The sequence below is a fragment of the Trifolium pratense genome, linkage group LG7 (genome assembly GCF_020283565.1).
Source record: "Trifolium pratense cultivar HEN17-A07 linkage group LG7, ARS_RC_1.1, whole genome shotgun sequence".
NCBI lineage: Eukaryota > Viridiplantae > Streptophyta > Magnoliopsida > Fabales > Fabaceae > Trifolium > Trifolium pratense.
Window position 1 is genome coordinate 47,917,917 of NC_060065.1, and position 16,960 is coordinate 47,934,876.

At 33.4% G+C, this 16,960-nt stretch overlaps 1 protein-coding gene and 1 long non-coding RNA gene across 2 annotated transcripts; one reads left to right on the forward strand and one right to left on the reverse strand.

Moving 5' to 3' along the window:
- On the forward strand, positions 1-10,900 carry LOC123896537. Its single transcript, XM_045946913.1, has 6 exons — positions 1-480; positions 1,624-1,877; positions 1,959-2,267; positions 2,373-2,723; positions 6,106-6,273; positions 10,506-10,900. Exons 1-6 carry the CDS (start codon positions 285-287, stop codon positions 10,671-10,673), a joined length of 1,446 nt encoding a protein of 481 aa, XP_045802869.1. The 5' UTR covers positions 1-284; the 3' UTR covers positions 10,674-10,900.
- A 3,582-nt stretch (positions 10,901-14,482) lies between these two features.
- Positions 14,483-16,712, reverse strand: LOC123898644. The gene is made up of 2 exons (XR_006805381.1): positions 16,507-16,712; positions 14,483-15,159 (listed from the first exon to the last, which is right to left on the reverse strand). It is a non-coding gene; the product is annotated as an uncharacterized LOC123898644 (long non-coding RNA).
- Between the last annotated feature and the right edge of the window lie 248 nt (positions 16,713-16,960).

Below are 16,960 nucleotides of genomic sequence, written 5' to 3' on the forward strand. Positions count from 1 at the left end.
TGAAGAAAGAAAGAAACGGTGGAAGTTGATAAAGCAGTGAAGCACGTGGGAGGTGACACATTGACAACACGGAAATAGAACCGAACCTTAACCTTACCATTCCACTTCTTTGTCTTTACTCATTCTTTGCCGACCCTCCCCATCCCATTTCCACACCCCTTCCTTGTCCTTTGTCCTTGTCCTTGCCACCCCACACACAACCAAGCAAAGCACAAGAATAACCTTCTCAACAGGTTTTTCTATTATTATTATATTATTATTTGTGTATCTGTCTCTGTGGTGGGATGACAATGGAAATGGTTTCTAAGGAAGCTCAGATGTCTATTGCTGCTTCTTCTATGTTTCCTGGTTTCAGATTTTGTCCCACTGATGAAGAGTTGATTTCTTATTATCTTAGAAAAAAATTAGATGGTCATGAAGAAAGTGTTCAGGTTATTTCTGAGGTTGAACTTTGTAAATATGAACCTTGGGATTTACCAGGTTAGTTTGTTTCTTTTTTATTCTTTCCATAATCTCTGTTTTACTAGTTTTTTTTATTTATTTGGCATTAATTGGAAGGTTACATCTATGAAGCACAGATACCGGACACAAACATTGATATGTGACACCAACATTGATATGTGACACCAATAATAATTTAAAAAATAACACAATTCAATGTAATCATAAGTATTAGTAGGACACTCCTGATCCGAGCATCGTGTTTTATAGGGTGGGATTGTCAAGGGATTGTCAATTTCATGTGTTGTTGTGTTGTGCCTTTCAAGTGTTTGTTTTTATTATTAGCTGATGATGTGACATGATAGTTTATTCAATTTCATTCACCATGAGTTTACACATCATTTTAATTGTGCTTTTGGAACCATTTTTCAATTCAACTCTCCAAATCACTTAATAAAACCACTTTTTCAGCATTCAAAATTCCACCCCCTATATGTATATGTAAAGTGGGACCTGGGGAGATTCTTATTTGTGTGTTGTGTGTAAATGGGTCATAATCAATATACTCATAGAATAGAAGTATACAAACATAGAACTTTCTTGGATGCTTCCATCTACTTAATTAATGCATTGCATGAATTTCTTGTAGGGTCTATTTATTCCTCTCATTATGTTGATCCCTCCATGTAGATAGTATCCACACACATGTGACTCATTAGTTTCCTTAAAAAAACAACGGCTAATATTAGTGTTAAGAGGAGTCCTACATTGAATGAGTGATGACCTGAAGATATGTTTACAAATGTGAACAATCATCACCTTACAAATCGGATTTGTAGAGTTGAGTTAGACTCACATTGAATGAGAGATGACCTGTAATAATTCCTTGTTACGAGGTGTCCTACATTGAATGAGAGATGACCTGTAATAAACACCGTCTGTGATTACTTATTTAAGAAACATGCATCTCCTCAATTCTTGACTTATATGTTAAAAAAAAAGGGAACATGCTGAACTAGCTCTGTATCATGTGTTGACATTGAAACACTAATGAATGTAGTAGTTTTGTAATGCTATTCATTCACTTTAATATCCTTGAAGATAAAAGCAATATAAAATTGTTATGTATGTTATTTGTTTTTGGTTTGAAACACTGACTGATTAATACTTGTTTGAAACCAGCCAAATCATTCATTCAATCAGATAACGAGTGGTTCTTCTTCTCACCCCGTGGAAGAAAGTATCCAAACGGTTCACAAAGTAAAAGAGCTACTGATTGTGGCTATTGGAAAGCCACTGGAAAAGAGCGCAATGTGAAATCAGGTTCTAATGTCATAGGTACGAAACGAACTTTGGTGTTTCACTTAGGTCGTGCACCTAAAGGCGAAAGGACAGAATGGATTATGCATGAGTACTGCGTCAGTGACAGGTCTCCGGTGGGTAGTAATCATCACCTGAATGTGTCCTTACACCCTATATGAATGATAACTAACAAGAGTGATTTGTGTATCTTTCAGGATTCTTTGGTAGTTTGTCGCCTCAAGAGAAACACAGAGTTTCGTGTGAACGATGCTTCCAATAGAGCCTCTTCAAGTCAAGTTAACCCGGTGCATTCACATGAAAGTGATTGTGCTGTCTCAGAAGGTGGTATTGATGATAAAAGGCGCATTTGTGATCATGAACAAGAAAAGGAGGTTGATGGTAGTTCCAGGCGTGACAGCAGCAGTTACGGTTCACCTTCAATGGAACAAATTGATTCCGTGTCTGAATCAAATCAAAGACCGGCTAATGACGCTACTTTGACAGACTTTTCGGGCCAGCTAAAGGTAATAGGTTCATGTTTAAGTTCAGTGAAATGAAAAAGTGATTCTATAAACACTGCATTGGATTAAATTGAGCATTAATTCTTACTTACCCTTTTATGATGGTAGATGGATGAAGAGGATTGTTATGCTGAGATACTAAAGAATGATATCATAAAATTAGATGAATCATCAATGGCTCAAGGGGCTCAAACAAGACAACATGACCTTGCATATTCTCATCCCTGCCAAGGCACTGCACAGAGGAGAATACGATTAAGGGTTGCGAAATCAACACATTCTCAAACAGGAGTTCGTTTCTCAAGAACAATGCACCAATCAAAGAGTAGCTTCTTTGCTAAAATGACCAACCGTTTGATGATATTTGCTTTCTTTGTTTTCACTCTTATGGCTATATTTTTTTGGTATTTATTGGGTGGTCACAAACAATTGAGAAATATTGTGGGAAAGTTTCGGGCGTAAATTGTTATTAGTGCTATCCAAGTTCCTACAGCCACTGCACGATGCAGTGTCTGTAGGAATCTTAATCTACTATACACCGTAGGAAATCTTAATCTAATACTTAAGTGTTAGCAATGGCAATGTTAAACCGGTTTCACTCGAATATGTTGCATTAGCCTCAGATTTTGTATACAAATACTAAATGATCATATACATGAAACTGGGGTTTAAGAGGACTGGTAATTTTTTAGAGCAATTTTTTCTACTCCACAGTATTAGAAATCATATAAATGGCTACTATACTTCCAAACAATACAAAAATTATGCTTTTTTTAGAAGCATGTCAACCATATAGGACATAGCAGGTCTCCTAACCTCAAAAGGCCTTAAACATTACTGAAAATCGTCATAAGAAATAACCTCAAATATTGTTGATAAATTAAATTTTCTGGGACATACTCTGCCAACTCTAAAAACATTTAAACTTGTCTCTAATGATAAGTAATAACAAGAACCTAATTTTTTTTTTTAATGAAAGGTCAAAATTGGTAAAATTGATTGGATAAATGAGGATTATTTAAAAATAAAACAAGTTACAAAGTATTATGCGATTTTTTAAAAAAATAATTGAATACTTGATTGGATTAATGAGGATAAAATTGTTTAAATGAAAGGTAAAATTGAAAGGAAAAAAAATGATATCAAAATTTGATATTGCTTTTGAATACTACAACTCTTTAGTTAAAGGTAAAGTTGATTGACCTTTCTTTGAAATACTACAACTCTTTCAATTTCTTAAATATATCCGACAACGAGGAACTTTTAGATGGGCACAAACCCAAATAAAATACATTTAGGCACACATACAAAATCTATATAATAATGGGCAAGTTTTACCATGAACAAGCGCATGATATGATGCATAGTGCACAAGTCGTCGATTTCATTATAACGAATACGAATTTTAAAAAATCCACCGTTGGATTGAAAGTTTATATCATATAGATCATCTATAATTTTTTTTGAAAAAATTGAAAATAATTTGATATGTTATTGAGACCAGTTAAAATTAACGGTTTATGAATTTTTATTAAATACCGTTAATCTTTATGAGACTCAATAACATATCAAATGATTTTAAATTTTTTTACATTTTTTTATGGATGATCTATATAATATAAACTTTCAATCCAACAGTGGATTTTGTAAAATTGATTTTCGTTATGATAAAATCGGCGATTCGTGCACCATATCATGCACTTGTGCATGATAGCCAAAACCTATAATAATGTACTATTTTCATCCACACTAAGTCATACATTTATTTAGGAAATAGATTCTCTTCATTCAAATTCTTTCAATTTATACGAGATTTGAGCTTTTGTAAGAAGAATTGTTCGAGAGATTATGAGTTTAATTTTTGATCAAATTTTACTTACCTGCAACAACAACTTTGTAAAATATATATTCAAATCAGTGTTGAAATCTATCAAATGTGAGTTTAAATCTCATATTGTAATAGTTGAGCTAAGGGTTAAGGAGTAGGAGGTCTAGGGTTCAAGTCTTGGCAAATGAGAAAAAAAACTAACATAACATTGTAATAGTAGCGACTAACATTGCTTATAAAAAAAAAAGTGTGAGTTTAAATCTCACATTGGTTGAAAGAGTTGAGTTTGAACATTTTATAACTGAGAAGACCCATAAACCTAATATCTTAAGATTTTGGGTAAGAGTGTGGTGTCAAAGTCACTTGTGTGATTGCTCATTGTCCAATGGATCGATCCAATCTAGTGAAGCTCCACATTACAGCCCAACAATGGTATCAGAGCTGGATTCGGTGGAGATATAAGTGAGTGGTGATGGGTCGTGTTGAGAGGTTGATGTTGAGGTCTATCAAGTGTGAGTTTAAATCGCACATTGATTGGAATAGTTGAAGTTGAACATTTTATAAGTAAGAGGACCCATAAACCTAATGCCTTAAGGTTTTGGGTGAAAGTGTGGTGTCAAAATCACTTGTGTGGTTGCTCAATGTCCAACACACCGATCTAATACAGTGAACCTCCCCTTACGGCCCAACAATTCATCCATGAATTTTACAATTAAAAGCAAAATAAACCGCTGAAATTTTCAAATTATAGACAAATTATCTCCTCAACTAAAGTGAATTTATAAAATGAATTAGCAAGATTCCACATTGAGTGGATAATGATCCTCCATGTAGTGGTGCTGAAGAAATATCATTTGGACATCATAGTTGTTAAGAATTAAGGTTGTTATTGTTGTTACAAATGTTCCTAAAAAAAAAAAAACATTGTTGTTTTTACTCTTCTTAAGATAAGATCTTAGACCATCATTGTTGTTTTTACTCTTCTTAAGAATTAAGGCTTGTCTCCGAACATAATTGACCTTACAGTTTTGATTAAATTCTAGTAACTTACGACATTCAACAATAATACTACCAAATTCAGAATTATTTTTAGATCATGAGTTAATTGCTTGCACCACTTGTAAGCAATCAGTCTCTATTCTATGGACTTCTATATGAGAGTTGTTGATCCAACGCAACACATCTAACACTCCAATAGCCTCCGCTTCCGCGATCTCAGGCCTCCCATCTCTTCGCCTTGCATAAGCTTTGATGAACCTACCATGCGAGTCCCTAACACATGCACCGACGCAATATATATTCTCTTCCGTATAGCAAGTTGAATCGACGTTGCACTTGATTTTCCCGATCGCCAGTTATTCCCAAGTCTAGATTGCTGCGGTTCTGCCATCATGACCTGCCGTGTTGACCGACAATATTTAACCTTTCAAAAATTTAAAGAGGATATTAATATTTTTACAATTTTAGAGGATAGGTGATTTAAAAAACTTACCTGACTTTTCACCAACTTTTCTATCTCTTTTTATTACTCCTTCTTCACGTAGTCTTTGTTAAGTCGTATGAAACACTGTAACATATCACAACTTCATCTTCCTCCAAATTGCGAAAATCCCAAACATTGCGTTGCTTTGTACTCATCACCGCCGTCGGTGGCGCGTCACTCTCCGTTTCCATAACTCACAACTCCCGACCCAAATCCACTTTCTCATTTCCCCCTAACCTCTCACTCGGAGGAAAGAGGGGGAAACTCAAACTCATCACAGATCGATAATGAATTTAGGGTTTCCTCATCGGTAACTCTTCTCCTTCCAATTTCATACTCAATTCTTCCAATTATCACTTTGATTCCTTAATTTATTATATATACATATATATGTTCAGTTAACTAACCCTAATTTCCCAGTTTAATTGCTTTAGCTATGCTAATCAAATTAATCAATTATGTATTTTTAGCTTATGTTTATGGTTATTTATTTGATTTTGAATGTTGAACAGGTGTTGATACTGTAATTATTAGGAGTTATGTCGAGGCCTATGTTGCTTGTTTTCTTGCTTATTATACTTATAATCACTTCACAGTTTGAGTGGAAGCAACCGCTTGTGTCCGATGTTGAGTCCAATTCCAGTTTAACTCAAAAGCAGCATCGTATTTCTAATGCTGAAGAAACCGTTAAGGAGAAGGTTTTTTAAGTTTTTCTTATCCTTTATTTATGTTTAGTTTAAGCATTTATAACAAACCTCTCTGTTTAGGATTGTTTAGTTGAAATAATTGGTAGGTTTGGTATGTGTTGTAGTTATGTAGTATCTCTTTCACTTTATTTTTCCCCAAGAAATTTCATTTCTGCAACTGAAACCCTAATAGTTTAGTTTAGATAGTCTCTTTCCTATTGTTCATTGATTAGGATTATGTATTCTATAACTAAGCAAGCCCACAGTAGCAGCAGTGGTCGAGGTTTACGGCCTCATTTAAAAAATACAATACATTGTACATGACATGGTTGGGAACATCAACGTCCAAAACAAGCCCTAAAATTTACAATAGAAATGTCATAAAGATTATAACCACAAAAGAGAGAAACGTTGTATGAACTATATTTAACTAGGTAAAATCAGACGGTTCATGTGAGTATCTAATTGCACTTTTGTGCCGAATCTGAATTTTCCGCCGTGAAGATCGATAATGTTGACGAATCCTGATGATCCAGGAGCGGAGCCAGTGGCTTGGTACATTGTGGCAGCGAGAGTGGTTCTGTTTGTGATTTGGTGAAGCTTTTTGGTTCCAAAGTAGTCAAGGAAGACGTGGAGGGAGATGATGTTTTTGATGGTGTAGATCGATGGGTGTTTTGAAGTGAGGTCGGACATGACGGCGTTTTTCAACGACTAAGACAGTGATTGTTATTCGGCGGTTGATTTTTGGTGCGAGGTATGTTAGGGTTAGGTAGTGGTTGAAGGTGGAGAATTCAGGGTGTTTGGATAGAATGCTTGTGATGTCGTGTGCGTTGGAGGTTGTGATAATGGCGGAGATGAAGAGTAGCGCCGCTGTGAAAGCTACCATAGTGGATGGTCGAATGAAGGTGCATTGTGGAAGAGAGGAAGAAGAATGAGATCTGTAGAAGAAGTGGAGTGGAGTGTGAAGAATGGAGAAAGTGAGACAACAGAGGTACTGATATAAGTGTTACATACAATGGGGTTTGGGGTTTGAGATTATTTCAGATTTTGCCATTGGTGACGACACATTTTTATTTATTTCTGATACATTCATAAATTAGACAGGGAATTCAATTTTAGTATGAGATTTTAATTCTCTCTTTTTGATAGGGCATTGGCATATAGTTCATGTGCACTCGAGCGTAATTTCTACCATGTCATTTCCTCTAAATATTATTTCTTGAAAAAAAAATCACTTCACAAAACTCTTCACATAAGATGCTGACAAAAACACCATCACAAGTAAATAAATAATTCACTGCCCAAGATACTGTGTAACACCCTAAATCTCTTACGCACATTTATTAACTTAAATAAATCAACAAGTAAGCATTTAGAGCATTACATTAAATAAAACATACAGACATGCATGATATAGTCATTTATAAAGCAGCAGAAAATGAAACTTGTCCTATTATCTAATTATGCACACGATATCATTATTCATAAAATAGCACTCAGTCATATAACTTCATAATAATCTAATATCATAAATCTAAAATCATAATAAATCCTATCACGATATAAATAAATCTTGGTAAAAGCTCCAATGCAACATAAAAAGAGGCAAACTCAGGCCACACCACATAAATCCAACAACAAAGTATCAAAAGATAGCGACAACCTAGACTCGGTGTTACACTATCAGAGCACTAATGTCTAGACATAAACCAAAACTACATAAATAGATAACCGGAGAGGCCATGAGCCAAACTTCTCACCAAAGAAAAGAGCAGGACTATCAGCTACTACTCCTCTGGTCATTTATCATATTGTAGTGGCTAGACTTTGCCTTTCCGTCTTCATCACAAATTTTGCTTTTGTTGACCAAAGTAGCAAAGTTCCTAATCGCAGATAAACTAATGAGTTGTTTGATGTCAAGACGCAACCCACTGTCAAACTTGACACACTTGTCAACCTCAGCTTCAACCGTGTTGTAATGAGGAGTGAAGCTACATAATTCCTTGAATTTTGCTGCATACTCGGCCACAGACAAACTTCCTTGCTTTAGCTCCATGAATAGTTTTGTGAATAGTTTTGTGATGGTGTTTTTTTCCGCTGCTTTATATCATGCATGTCTGCATGTTTTATTTAATGTAATGCTCAATGTTTACTTGTTTATTTATTTAAGTTAATAAATGCGCGTAAGAGATTTAGGGTGTTACATAGTTGGTATCAGAGCCTGGTGACAGGTTTCATTTTCAGGGATGTTAATTTATATTCTTTTTGAGTCCTTCCTCTAGAATAGAGCACTGAAAACTTTTAAGTCCTGAGATTGTCAGTGAATCTGTAAGTTTATGAATTTGTTAAAATCAAGATAAGTAATTTGGGCTTAATAGTGTTGGTGGAAGCTATATATGGCTTGGTTGGTCAGATAGCATAGAGACATACTTTCTATGTTTGGTGGTTTTTTTGTGTCAACCCTCCAGTTGCTAGGGGGAGGGGGGACTAGTAATCCAGAGTTCGATTCCTATTAAAGAGTGTGAGGTAGTTTATTTCATATACGAGACGGGCGGGAATGTCTAGCTTGGGTTTTACTCTGATTGGTTGCTTCGTTAAAAAATGATTAAAAATGGCAACTGGGTGGCAATTTGTTATGAATTCCCTTTTAACATGTTACCAATTCTTAGCCATTTAGATATGATGAATTGATTTATATGGTAACCTGTAGCTTTTGCTTGGGGAGTTGCATTTTTGAAGCCTTTTTGTTATCCATTTGCATATTGTTGAGGAATTGTGTGCATATACGTTTTTAAAAAATTCATCAGTAATGCTCAAGTTCTGTTCAATAATGAAGCACAAATATCTGTGTTTCAATCATATTTCAGCGAAATTTAAAATGTTCTCTTAACCTGGCCCCCTTTTATATTCAGCCTTTCTCTCTCTCATTTCCTAATTCTAGATTCTTTTCACCCACTCACTCTCTGCACTTGTCTCATTCTAGCAATTGCAGCTAATTTTGAGTAGGTATTTTCAATATCTCCTATCCTATCCTCCTAACTACTGAGGATCTAACAATACTCCCTCCAAATGATTCCTGATTTTATCTTGCCAATTTGTGCAAGGAAAACACGTGTTAACCATGAAATCTCACAAAAAAATGTGTGTTTCCTTCACATATCGGTAAGGATTATAACTCTCCAATCCATTGTCCATTTTCAGTATTAATACTATCTTTCTATTCTCTGTTTCTAGAGTAACTCTTGTTATACTCCATTCTATTTGGCTTGGTTCAGACAAGGATTGTCTCCCGTTAAAGTGTTGTCCAGTGAGATCTGGACCGTTGGTTGTTTGTTTGTGCGTGCAGGCTGACCAAGTATTAAAAATGAATTGTACAGTATTGATTTGCACTGGATTTCATCCGTTGAAATCATCATGGGAGAGTTTCCCCACCCGCTTGGTTCCTATCAACTTATCTTATATTTTTCAAGCATCGTTATATTATTATCATGTTGGATGCATATTATATCAGATACCCCGTAGCTATATTGGGAACAATGATGCATTTGTGGGTTTAGATTTGAATGACTCATTTTAAAAAGTCTTGCACTTGTAAAATATATAGAATGATCAATGGACCATCACATTCATCGGAAAGAAGCAACCCATCTGTTGTATGTTTTAATGTTGGTCAATCATTATGTGAAAGTATTATTGTAAATTTGGGAGCCTGAGCCATAAACTATGCCTGGTTAGTGCTAATGACATTTTGTGTCTCACCAAAAATGAGATAAGAGTTAGTTCGGATAAAAATTTCTTCAAACACTTGTTAAAAAAGTTGAAATAGTCTGACAATGACTATTGAGTTTTCTAAACAATAATTTTCTGCATAAATTAGGATCAGCTTCTACACATTCTCCATAAAGTAAACACTTCAGAAGGTTTTATCCCAAATTAGAAATCAAATACTTATATCAGGCTTGAAGCTCTTGTATGTTAAAATCTAATTCAAAATTGGTCAATGTTTTATGATGGCTTATCTTCATTGTATAAAACTTAGTGCTATCGATTTTATGTTTGGGTGAAACATAGTGCTATATATTTGTATAACTTTTACATGTTTTTTTAATAAGCAAAGGATGTTTTTACATGTGTGCTCTCTAACCAAATTTTGTAACCGATAAACAGCTGTTACGACCATGCTTTTTTAATTTGATTTTAGGCATTTTATTGAAGTTCTCTTTAAATGATGTTGCTGTCTGCAGATTATTTTAGTGCAAGAGAAAAATATTCGAAGACTGAATGAGCTTGTCCGACATCTTCAAGAACAACTACAGCAGTGTAAAGGAAACAATGGAACTATAAATAGCACTGTAGTCCCTCTAACTGAACGGATTCTTGAGCTTGAGCGACAACAAATTTTAGAGGATTAAGCCTTTGCAGCATGTTAATGAAGCTAATCGATGCTCGAGTTGTAAAGTTGTTTCTTAATTCCTTCAAATGAAATTCTTGTAAGTTGTAACATATTTGCTATCTGTATGAATTACTACTAATTTGAGCTCTATCTCACTGTGAGTCACACATCATTCAATGAAAAATGTAGTACTTAAATATTCTGTTCACCGACAAATTAAAAAATATCGCTGTGCCATTTTGTTCAGATTAGTGTTAACATCAAGATCACTAGAATGTAGCAATGTGTATGCTATGTTGTAATATTTGCTATTACTTATTAATTTCTTCATATATGTTTCATTTGATTTACTATATAACCTTTAGATATATATTTTAGTTGATTCTTTCCCTTGATCCAAACACAATTTACCTTTTCCATTATGTCAAATGCCAATTTAAATGTATGAAAACTTTAGCACGAATTCAATTTCCATTATGTCTTTTATTGACTGGAACAGGGAAAATTCAACACGTATATGAATGAAGTAAGATTTGTATGAAGCTGATCATTTGTTTGTATACACGTCCATCAATGCGTGCAAAAATGTCAACTACAATATAAAGAATACTATTTGAATATGAACACAATTGCTAAAAATGGAAAATAATTAGTTGACCTTTGAGTGAAAACAGGGTAGATGGATATATATATAAAAACAAATCAAACAAATTTCTTCTTTGTGTGTTGGGTATAGACATTTTTCATAATGCTGATCAACTTCCTAATATAAAATTAAGGGGTGTTGAAGACTTTTTAGTTTGCATATGTTAAGTTAACCACAACTCTTCAACTATAAATGAAGATAGGTATACAAATTTATATATTGAAATTAAATTAAATGTGAGGACAATTTGTAACATGTCCAATTGTCCTACTAGGGAATAGTCAAATTGGAAATTTATAGTTCTCGTTAATTTTACACAATAATAATGATGTATATGGTCTGGATTCAGCACTGCATCTAAAATTCCGGGTCAATGTGATTAATTTCTTGTGTCATTAAAGCAAAACGTGCATGGTATAAACTTCTCTCTTATTGAAAGCTTCTCCATTACTAACCACAATTAAATTTAATATTTCATATTTAATTAAAGTCAATTAAACACCTTCCTCCTCTGTTCCCTTTCTCTTCAATTGAACTATATATATTATGAACCTATTTTCTCAACATAACATAAACCACCAACATAATCCTAGATATTTATCTCCTTCATTTGCATCCATTTCAGCAAGCTCTAGCTCCGACCGCCGCAGAGGATCCATACACTTCAACCACCGGGCTAATAACTCATCACCAAGAGCTATGTCTTCCGAGTATTCGTCTACATCATCGGTTTGTAGTACGGCGAGATCATGTGTGTCTTCTGAGGCCGAGGAAGAGACGACATCTATGATTCTCCTAGGTTGTCTTCGGTGTCTCATGTATGTTATGTTATCCGAAGCTGATCCCGATCCAAAATGCCCCAAGTGTAAGAGTACTGTGTTGCTTGATTTCCTTAATAACAAGGAAAATACCTCAAAGACAAGCAGCTAGCAAGATGCACACCATGCATAAATAATCAGGAAGATAAAAATTGACATGTATTTGTGTTATCCTATTTCTATGTTACTATATTCATTATATATAGATGGTTACATTTTCCTCCTTAATTTGTTTTTCTTGAGATTTTATTTTTTGCAATGCAAAGGTAAAGAGAACATTCTAAATTTCATTTTACTCAATTACACGCTATGAATATCGATATTGCCCTAAAATGAAGGCAAATGCGAGCAATGCAGTCCTAGTTGCGATTGTGATATTGTTCCCGAGGCTTTTAAAAAAATTATATTGCGACTGCAATTGCAATTGTGAACTATGAAAAACACAAATGATTATTATGAATTAGAAAAATAAGAACGTAGAAGGCAAATAAAAATTCAAGAGCAATATATGAATGTGGCCATAAGAGATAGGTAGAAATTAATTATTTTATTTTTCCTGCCCATTATTGAATGAATTGATAACTACAAGAGCTTGAACTAGTAATAGTCACCAACAGAATTTGTTACCAAGACCCTCAAGGCCTCAAGTTGGAATTTAATCACCAACAGAATTTCCCGTACTCGATGTGCAATGCAGAAATCAAAATTAATGACACGACACATATATAAATTACATTGAACTGTGTCATTTTTTATAATTATTATTGGTATCAACATGTCTGGGTTGTGTCTGGTATCCGTATTTGTGTCCATGCTTCATAGGTTAAAATTAATGTGACGGAACAACGGTTGATCATGGAGCAAGGGCTGCGTGTAATGGCATGGTTCGTGACAACCTTGAGAGGTTTCTTTTTCATGCAAGTATGCTAGATGCATGCGTAATGCGTTTGATACTTGGCTGAACTTTGCTATTATGAAAAGGCTGGAGAATAATATAGCTAGGTTTTATAAATGTGTTCATGTTGAGTAGGATTCAAAAACATCCTTAGCTCTTCTTAATGTTTGTTGTTCCAAAATGCATCCTTGCTACATTGTAATTGTAGTAGTCTAATGGTTAGAATTATATCATTAACGTGAATAAGTGGAGTATCCAAGGTTCCTTAGACCTCAACTCCTGCCTATAACAATATCTCTACTGACTGAGTTATATTCACGGCATCATATTATATTATGATTGTTGTTATTTGTGATTTATCTACTAAAATGCAAAATATCAAGTATAACCATGTGCTTGATGCAACCAATAGTGTGATAAATATAAGTGTATGTAGTTAATTTTTTTAATTTTATTCCACCATTGGCTTCTCAAGGCATGTTGGCTGATTTATATGGGGGAGGCTTTTCTGTTTCTTAGTTTTTTTCCCCCTTTGTTGTGGGCTTTAAGCCCTTTTTCCCGAGAATTTCTTTTGCCCCTCCCTCGCGGTGCTTCTCGCACGTTCTGCTACTTTTAAATTTTGTTTTTCCGCTATTTAAGTAGTAGATATTATAAAAACAAAAAATTTGAGGAAAAAATAGCGTCAGCTACTTAAGTAGCGAACTAAATTCGTTACTTAACTAGATGACACCCCCTATACATAAAATTTCCAAGACTTTACACATTTGCAATACTTAACTAGTTGATACCCCATATACATGAAATTTTCATGATTTTACAGTGTTTTCTACTTAAATAGAGAACTGTATTATCTAATTTACTAGGTAACACTCCATATATACATGAATTTTTAAAGTTTTTACGCATTCGATATTGATGTTTCTTCATATATTGCTGCAATGTCCACTTTCAATTCTTTACTTATGTAGCGTACATGTAGAATCTTGAAAATTTCATCTGTAGTGAGCATCGGCTAATTAAGTATTAATGGAAGAGTATTTTAGTAATTAGTAATTTCAGCGGCACACGAGAAAATTCGGGGATGCGAAAAGAAGCTATATTTTTTCCTTATAAAAATAAAATAAGACTAAATTTTGACTTTGACAAATTTTTGCATAGAAAATGATGCGCTAACTTTGATAAGTGTATTTATACTCCTATTTTCTAAGACAAAATTTTTGTTTCTTCATCAATTCTTAAGACATCCATTATCATGACCTTTACGTACGAGACTGAAGAGAATAAATGTTTTTAATGACACCGTAAAATTCAAGTAATTTAATCAAGAGTTTGATATAGCTTAGGTAAATATATGCAAGTACATATATTAATTACTTGGTGGTGAGATAGTAAATATGGATGAGATCATTTAATAAAGAGTACTACTAGGTTACTGTAAAAAAAATAGAGTACTAGCTAGGGCCTAGTAATTCCAAAAACTAACATAATCCACCAATTAAAGAAAACAACAAGAGATTACACGAGCATCTCCCTCACTCTCAACATGGGGAATCATTGGAAATATTAGAGATCATAAAATTAGAGTAATTCGTACAATTGCATTTTCGATCAAACTAATTAACACAAAATAGTTCCATATTTATTCTTCTTAAAGGAGTGCTAGAAACATTTACTTTAACATCTTCAACTTTTTTGTTTGGTAAAATTCTTGTAGATCCTACCATTTTAAAAATAAGTAATACATTAAGTGGTGTGATCTACGTGATTTTATCCGATAAAAAAGTGAATGAGAGTATTAAAGTAAGTTTTTCTAGCATTACCTCACTACTTTATTCTTAACTCAATCGACAATCTTAATCTTCCTGTCCGAAAAGATCAAGAAATACAGTAGTAGTCTCGCACTTGGGACACTTTGGCTCAACCTCCGATGACATAACATACATGAAACATCTAGGACAACCAACAAGAACCATCTCCTTTGTAACTACTGAATTAAATTTTGCATACTGCTCCTCACTATCTTGTTTAGTTGGCTTCGAAGTTACCTCGAGAAAACTCATCTTTGATGTATACGATTTTGAAGATGATGATGAACACGAAGACACCCTCTTTCTTTTGCTCATTATATGTCGATGTCAAATAAATCCTAAATTTTCAAGCAAAACAAATGTTACTTTAAAATGTGGGTGAAATTGGGAAAAAAATATGAAAAAAAAAATAATATATGAACTGTTGTGATTGTGATTCTATGATGTATCAATGATTGCAATTAAAAATGTGTATATATACAAGTCAGTGCCACTGCATTTTAAAATCTTCATCGCTTACACATATATAGAATGACAAAGACCTTTCCAAATATTACCACACAGGTAGAAATAGCATGACAAGACCTTTTCCAAGTAACTAACAGTAAATATACAGTGAAATTCTAGTTTTTTTTAAAAGGATAAATAAAATGGTACAAATGGCTTGGATCTCATCCAATGAAAATTGGAGAGGATCCATGCTCACTATTTGAAGGATATGATGTGTATTAAATGTGGGAGCAAGTGTTGGATGAGCACAAACAGTTACATTTGGTTTTACACATATTTGATAAAAAAAAACAGAAGAAAAAAAAAATTTAAATAATATGTAACTTTCGATTAAAATTTAAATATTAATTAATTATAATGTAAAGAGATTCATTCGGCAAGATACAATAATTTTTGGTGCATTTTAACAATAAATTTTATATTTTATTTTCTCTTCTCTTATATATATATATATATATATATATATATATATATGAATAAAAAAGACATATATAATAGTTTACAAATTCTATCTCAATTGGCAGAAATGTCAAAATTGATAGTATCGGACGGAATTCGAACCTCGCTCCTCCAATTTGTGTGTGTGAGTTTTTAATGACTTGTCATTTCGTTTCTCTACCCAAAAAATAAAAGACATATAATAAATTTATAAGTTATACTAACCAATCAATTTGGTTAGCACTTTTTTCCTATATCAACTTTAAAAACCATAAATTTAATTTGATCTTCAACTTTCATTTAGAGAAGAAGAAAAAGAAAGTTTTCACGATGCATTCTATCACGAAGTATATCAGAAGTCACATCATCATTCTAACGTCGTTTACATGTATTTGATTGAATGATGGATTTTGAAAACATTATAATATACATGGATAAGTTGAAAGAATTTTATAAACCTTAATATTTACTAAAGAAGAAGACTTTCACGATACATTTTTAAGCACTAATTTAAGATGAAGCTATATCATGTATCACATTATCTTCCACTGCACTAACTCTATTTACATGTATTTGACGCAAAATGCTAATTATAATTTTTAAATTAAGGCATCAACTTGAACCTCAAAAGTAATCAATGGATTAAAAGTAGCAATTTGTTTTGAGTAGCATGAGACACAACATTATCAAAAGTACATAAACACACAAAATTTGTAGAAGTAAATGTGAGAATATACCTTAATTTATGAAAAAAATCCACGGAGCAAGAGGGCAGTGCTAATCAACACAAAAACTTTGGGAATTGTAGAGATCAAAATAAGTTGTATGTTGATTTCAGAACAGACCACAATATGGCAATATATATCAATATTAATGTGTTGTTGGTGATGATATACGTACTAAGTTATCATGGTGCCTTTAATATTAGACTGCAGAAGTGGAGTGGGGTTTTGTAGAAATTAAAATTATGGTTGGATTTTATAGTACACAATGCATTATTATATAATTAATATATTGGACCATTTATGTCGTTAAATATTGGCCTCATGTACACTATACAGTAGGACATTAAAAGTTAATGTAGTTTAAAAAAGTGCAAAATACGTGTATTGACAACAACAACAAAAAAAAAATTGGCTTTCACCACCAATTTAATTTGGTTTGAAGGTCATTTCTGGCATAAAGTGTTTC